The sequence below is a fragment of the Doryrhamphus excisus genome, linkage group LG3 (genome assembly GCF_037039965.1).
Source record: "Doryrhamphus excisus strain RoL-2023G ecotype Guam linkage group LG3, RoL_Dexc_Guam_v1.1, whole genome shotgun sequence".
Taxonomy (NCBI): Eukaryota; Metazoa; Chordata; class Actinopteri; order Syngnathiformes; family Syngnathidae; genus Doryrhamphus; species Doryrhamphus excisus.
The window spans coordinates 3,936,257-3,943,856 of record NC_136359.1 but is presented as its reverse complement, the minus strand read 5'-3'; the positions used below and the strand labels follow the sequence as shown (position 1 = coordinate 3,943,856).

General features: G+C 33.2%; 1 protein-coding gene across 4 annotated transcripts in view; it reads left to right on the top strand.

The window, feature by feature from the left end:
- The first annotated feature begins 5,762 nt into the window (after positions 1-5,762).
- rasef (RAS and EF-hand domain containing) overlaps positions 5,763-7,600 on the top strand; it is a 30,563-nt gene continuing 28,725 nt past the window's right edge. For 3 of the 4 annotated variants that reach the window (XR_013627157.1, XR_013627159.1, XR_013627158.1), the window contains exon 1: positions 5,763-5,979. Coding sequence is in view for 1 of the 4 variants with exons in the window: in XM_078789473.1 (XP_078645599.1) it covers positions 5,868-5,979 (112 nt within the window). In the remaining 3 variants the exon portion in view is untranslated. The remainder of the gene's footprint in view (positions 5,980-7,600) is intronic. The other variant, XM_078789473.1, reaches the window with a different exon arrangement.

Sequence of the window (7,600 nt, the reverse complement as noted above, 5' to 3'; positions counted from 1 at the left end):
CTAGAAAGTTGATTGGAAAAGTCATGTGAATGTTATAGACGCATTTTAAATTTAGAATTTATTCCTTTTTATATTTTGACTTTATTCCTGGAATATTCAAAAAAAATTTCTGCAACCTAACTTTTTTCCACATAATATTATGATTTTTTTTTTTCAAATTTAAACTTATTGCTACTAAAATTATTATATTTTTGAATGGAAAAGTCATGTGAATTTTATCGACACGTCTTATCTTAGCTATATCTAAGCCAGGCAGGATTGGCTACACAATTTGAAAGTTTGGAAAAATGAAGCTATAACATCATCCAAAACTTAGTAGGCTTAGTGGACTTTATTCATTTTAATATTTTGACTTTATTCCTGGAATATTCAAACTTTTTCTGCAACCTAACTTTTTTTCCACGTAATATTATGAATTTTTTCTTTCAAATTTAAACTTATTGTTACAAATTTTTTAAGTAATATTATTATTATGGGAAAATTACAAATTTTTCAGGTAATATTTTGAGGGTACTTGTAAAATTACTGCTTATTTTTCCATTTTTTTAAAGTTTTTTTTGTTGAAATATATTTTTAGAATGTGCCAGGCTCAAACTTTTTCTGCAACCTAACTTTTTTTCCACATAATATTATGAATTTTTTTCTTTCAAATTTAAACTATTTGCTACTAAAATTATTATATTTTTGACTGGAAAAGTCATGTGAATTTTATCAACGCGTCTTATCTTAGCTAAATCTAAACCAGGCGGGAATGGCTACACAATTTGAAAGTTTGGAAAAATGAAGCTATAACATCATCCAAAACTTAGTAGGCTTAGTGGACTTTATTCCTTTTAATATTTTGACTTTATTCCTGGAATATTCCAACTTTTTCTGCAACCTAACTTTTTTCCACATAATATTATGAATTTTTTCTTTCAAATTTAGACTTATTGTTACTAATTTTTTATTATTATTATTATTATTATTATGGGAAAATTACAAATTTTTCAGGTAATATTTTGAGGGTACTTGTAAAATTACTGCTGATTTTTCCATTTTTTAAAAGTTTTTTTGTTGAAATATATTTTTTGGAATTTGCCAGGCTCAAACTTTTTCTGCAACCTAACTTTTTTTCCACATAATATTATGAATTTTTTTCTTTCAAATTTAAACTATTTGCTACTAAAATTATTATATTTTTGACTGGAAAAGTCATGTGAATTTTATCAACGCGTCTTATCTTAGCTAAATCTAAACCAGGCGGGAATGGCTACACAATTTGAAAGTTTGGAAAAATGAAGCTATAACATCATCCAAAACTTAGTAGGCTTAGTGGACTTTATTCCTTTTAATATTTTGACTTTATTCCTGGAATATTCCAACTTTTTCTGCAACCTAACTTTTTTTCCACATAATATTATGAATTTTTTCTTTCAAATTTATACTTATTACTGCTAAAAAAAATTAAATTATTATTATGGGAAAATTACAATTTTTTCAGGTAATATTTTGAGGATACCTGTAAAATTACGGCTGATTTTTCCATTTTTTAAAAAAGTTTTTTTGTTTAAATATATTTTTAGAATTTGCCAGGCTCCTAATTTTGGTCCACAATATATCAGAAAAGACGCAAACATGATAATCACTGTTTTCCAAAGTTAAAGCCGACATGTGAAAATCTTGTTTTGCCTAAAATACAAAGATAATAGGACGGATTTCATGGATGACTTTGAAAATATTTTAAAAATTTGCCTTTTTGAGGCTAAAATCAGGTGATATTTACATTTAAAAATTAAAAAAATATTAAATAAATACCAAAGTATTTGTTGATTAATTGGATAATGGTATTAATTATCGATTAATGGATTAATTCTTGCAACTCTAATGACATCTATTTGTTTGTTATTATACACATAGCTAGCTAAAACATGAAAATACTTATTTTTTTACTTTCCCACTCGTATGTTACAATACACTTTAGTGTTATTTTTGTGTGTGACATCCTATTCCTGCCAACTTTCGCTGTCCTTTCTTGGCTATGTGGGGCAGCGGGGAACCCTGCCCCATTTTACCAAGGAGGCAGCATTGTTAGCATGATGACAGTATATTTTACATTACATTACATTTAAAAAATATATATATAATTAAATAAATACCAAAATATTTGGTGATTAATTGGATAATGGATTAATTATCGATTAATGGATTAATTCTTGCAACTGTAATGACGTTGTTTGAAAAGTCAGGCAAACATTTTAGTCAAAATTGTCAAGAAAAACAAAATTCTATAAAAACTGACTACAATTACAATTCAGGTTTTGTCTCCCTCTTGTGGGCAGTGGGCATGAAAGCCCATCCTAGAGGACACATACTTTCAGTCCACAGCTTTCTCAAGACAGGTCAGCACTCATGCTCTCACCAATAATAATAATAATAATAATAATCCCCAATGTACACCTACATTATATTCGGAATATAATATTTTCCTGCAAAGTCATGATCATCTAGTCACATGAGTGGGAAAACTTTGACCTGACGGCACAGAGCGCCTTGTGTTTCCTCCTTAATTCATTTCACACTCTGGTCAGGCATCTACTGAACTGCCTGTCATGAGATTCTTAGAAGAAAGATCTAACAGTGGGTACAAAGGTACAAATATAAAATCAAATGTTTTGGTCCATGCAAGTAACTAGCGCAAGTAGTGCTCAAGCTAACAAAATAATGAATCTTAGTAATGGTGCTGATGTCTAGTTTGTTATTGTACAGCTAGCTAGCTAGCTAAAAAACGTGAAAATACTTATTTTTTTCTTTCCCATTCGTATGTTACAATACACTTAAGTGTTATTTTTGTGTGTGACATCCAATTCCTGCCAACATTTGTTGTCCTTTTTTGGCTATGTGGGGCAGCGGGGAACTCTGCCCCATTTTACCTAGCATTGTTAGCATGATGATAATATCTTAACATGTGTACCCACAAATTCCGCCTAGCAACTAGTGGTCAAGCTAACAAAATAATGAATCTTAGTAATGGTTCTGATATCTAGTTTGTTATTGTACAGCTAGCTAGCTAGCTAAAAAACATGAAAATACTTATTTTTTTCTTTCCCATTTGTATGTTACAATACACTTTAGTGTTATTTTTGTGTGTGACATCCAATTCCTGCCAACATTTGCTGTCTTTTCTTGGCTATGTGGGGCAGTGGGGAACTCTGCCCCATTTTACCAAGCATTGTTAGCATGATAACAATATGCTAACATGTTTACCCACAAATTCCGCCTAGCAACAAGTGGTCAAGCAAACAAAATAATAAATCTTAGTAATGATGCTGATGTCTAGTTTGTTATTGTACAGCTAGCTAGCTAGCTAAAAAACGTGAAAATACTTATTTTTTTCTTTCCCATTCGTATGTTACAATACACTTTAGTGTTATTTTTGTGTGTGACATCCAATTCCTGCCAACATTTGTTGTCTTTTCTTGGCTATGTGGGGCAACGGGGAACTCTGCCCCATTTTACCAAGCATTGTTAGCATGATAACAATATGCTAACATGTTTACCCACAAATTCCGCCTAGCATCAAGTGCTAAAAAAAAACAGGCCAGTTGAACAATTGCAAAAAAATGTGCAATTATTTATCTTAAGGAGGTTCTAAGTAGATCTTCAAAATGCAAAAACATTTCGTAAGCATTTTTTTTGTAAACAACCATTAAACTGAAATAGGCTGTTCATCAGCTGATTAAAAGTGTGAGACCGTAGCTTTAAAAAAAACCCGAAGCGCCCCTAAAATAGATTTCTTCAAGGATTCAGTAATGTGTAGCTCTACTATCCTTCTTAATTAGCTCAAAAATTGTTTTAGATATGCTTGATGCCTTTGTCTCCAGTGGGAATGTTGCTCCTTGTGGTGAAGATGGCTTCACAGAGGACATCCACTGTTTGGAATTGATGTCCATTTTTGTAAACTTCCTTTGCCATCCATTTCTAAATGTTTTAAATGGATTTACTACGCAGTAAGATCCAAAAAAGTGAGGTTATTTCTCTGTCAGACGGACATTGTGAAGTGTAAAGTTGTCCTGTCACACAGAACAGGGCCTTCAGTCATGAGGGATGCCACCTGCAACATCTCCATAGAGCCGTTTACCCTTTTACGCCCCTGCACAACCTGAAAGCTCCATTGTTGCCATCCATCCATTCGTTTTCCTCCGCTTATCCGGGTCCGGGTCGCGGGGGCAGTAGTCTTAGTAGGGAAGCCCAGACTTCCCGGTCCCCGGCCACCTCCTCCAGCTCCACCGGGAGGACACCAAGGCGTTCCAAGGCCAGCTGTGAGACATAATCCCTGTGTCCTAGGTCTCCCCCGGGGCCTTTTCCCGGTTGGGCATGCCCGGAACACCTCCCCAGGGAGGTGGCCGGGTCCATGTCCTGAGAACCAGATTTGGCCGCTGAAGACCAGGTCGCCAATTAACCTAGCATGTTTTTGGAATGTGGGAGGAAACCGGAGTACGCGGAAAAAACCCACGCATGCACGGGGAGAACATGCAAACTCCACACAGAGATGGCCGAGTGTGGAATTGAACCCGTGTCTCCTAGCTGTGAGGCCTGCGCGCCATAGACAAGCGAGAGGCAAGGTAGACCGAGGCAAAATTTTGGCAAAAATTTTTTGATGTTAACCAAAAAAAAACATGTTAACCGGGGCGGATGTTAACTGAGGAACCACTGTATCTTGATATTTCAACTAGAGCAGAGGGAGCCACTTGTACTGTATTCGGACACATGCCCTGAGCAGCTAGTGTGCCGCTACGGATGTCAGGGTAGACTGGTGGCCAGCCAATCACAGGGCACATATAGACAAACAACCATTCACACTCACATTCATACCTATGGACAATTTGGAGTCGCTAATTAACCTAGCATGTTTTTGGAATGTGGGAGGAAACCGGAGTACCCGGAGAAAACCCACGCATGCACGGGGAGAACATGCAAACTCCACACAGAGATGGCTGAGGGTGGGATTGAACTCGGGTCTCCTAGCTGTGAGGCGCTAACCACTTTCCATCGTGCAGCCCGAGATATATTCATTCCTTCAATCATTAATTTTTTACCGCTTATCCTCACGAGGGTCGCAGGGTTGCTGGAGCCTACCCCAGCTGTCTTCGGGCGAGAGGCGGGGTACACCCTGGACTGGTGGCCAGCCAATCACAGGGCACATATAGACAAACAACCATTCACACTCACATTCATACCTATGGACAATTTGGAGTCGCTAATTAACCTAGCATGTTTTTGGAATGTGGGAGGAAACCGGAGTACCTGGAAAAAACCCACGCATGCACGGGGAGAACATGCAAACTCCACACAGAGATGAGGGTGGAATTGAACTCAGGTCCCCTAGCTGTGAGGTCTGCGCGCTAACCACTTGCATAATTGTATCCTATTAAGTGGTGTATATTAAACCTCAGTGATATAATGTACAATAAGGAGTAGAATAATAATAATAATCATCACCATAGCTAGCTTTTCCCCATTTGGAATGTGTGAGGAAACCGGAGTACGCGGAGAAAACCATGCAACATGCAAACATGCAAACTCCACACAGAGATAGCCGAGGGTGGAATTGAACTCTGGTTTCCTAGCTGTGAGGCCTGCACGCTAACCACTCACCCCTTTCTGGCATTATACTAACTATTATTTGGCCTTGGTAGAGTTGTGTGTACTTTCAACACCACACAGATGGGATACACTTAATTGCATGGAGTAAACTTTAGTGGGTTGTGTCGCTGCCATAAGGTGTGTTCTCATGATGTAATCACCCCCTCCTTGGACAAACAACCATGCACAAGATAATCCAGAGCTGAACCGACACACACAAGTGTAACACACATCTACTTTGTATGTGTTATTGTCGCTCTTTGTGTCTTCCTGCAGGGAGAAAGCTGAGCGTCAGCAGCCTGGTTGGACGGAGATGTTTCTCCCGACTCGCGACAGATGACACTGGAGAGAAAGGTGCATAAATATACACAACGTACACAACTCTGTTATTTTCTACATACGGCACTCATCGGTTGTTGTGGTCCTGCTTGGTCTCCTTGGCGACCGGATGCTGCCGCGGATTGGACTCGAAGCCCTGACGCCGGCAGGGTCTGAGACAAGCACGCATGTATTTATACACTAAAGCGGCATTTGCATTCAAAAAGGATAATTTAACAATATAAATAAACAAAAAATGAAAAAAATAATTATAATTACCGACTCCAAATAATAATAATGATGATAATAATAATAATAATAATAATAATAATAATAATATGATAAATAAATTATATAATAATAATAATAATAATAATTATTATTATTATTATTTTATTTTATTTATTATTATATTATTTTATTTATACACTAAAGCGGCATTTGCATTCAAAAAGGATAATTTAACAATATAAATAAACAAAAAATGAAAAAAATAATTATAATTACCGACTCCAAATAATAATGATGATGATAATAATAATAATAATAATAATAATTATTATTATTATTATTATTATTATTATTATTATACAAATAATAATAATTATTATTAATATTATTATTATATAAAATATATATAATAATTTATTTATTATATTATTATTTTTATTATCATATCACAATATAAATAAACAAAAATAATAATAATAAATAAATAATAATTATTATTATATAAATTATATATAATAATTTATTTATTATATTATTATTATTATCATTATTATTATTTGGAGTCGGTAATTATAATTCTTTTTTTCATTTTTTGTTTATTTATATTGTTAAATTATCCTTTTTGAATGCAAATGCCGCTTTAGTGTATAAATAAAATAAAATAAAATAAAAAAATAAAATAAAATAAAATAAAATAAAATAAAAATAATAATAATTATTATTATTATAATAATAATAATTATTATTATTATATTGTTATTATTATCATTATTATTATTATTATTATCATTATTATTATTTGGAGTCTCTAATTAATTAACGTATTATTATTATTATTATGATAATAATATTATATAATAATAATATAATAATAATTGTTATTATTATTATATAATAATTGTTATTATTATTATTATTGTTGTTATTATATTGTTATTGTTATTATATTATTTTAATAATTATTATTATTATTTTTACTATTATTATTATTAAGATTCAGGATTGAAATGAAATCAGAGGAATAAAGGAAGCCCAAACAAGACAGAATTAATTCTCATACTTTTCATAACTGCATTAAAGACTGGCATGATGATTGTAAAAACTTAAAGTGTAGCATTTGGATGAATAAAGCTTTAACATTCAGCTTTAAATTTACAAAAAAATAACATAAAAAACAAAGAAAAAACAAAGAAATCCAATACCAATATCAACAGATATTGTAATTTTATTCTGATATCAAGCCAATAATTATTGATACCGATTAAAATATCCTACCAGTATATGTAAGGGTTAGCTAAAGCCATTATCAATGCAAGATATGGTAAATATATATATATATATACTATATATATAAGGGACATGATTCTCTCAACATTGGATGGCCTGCAGGGTTTTTCCTCACAGTTTGGCTTCATGGACTTTTAAG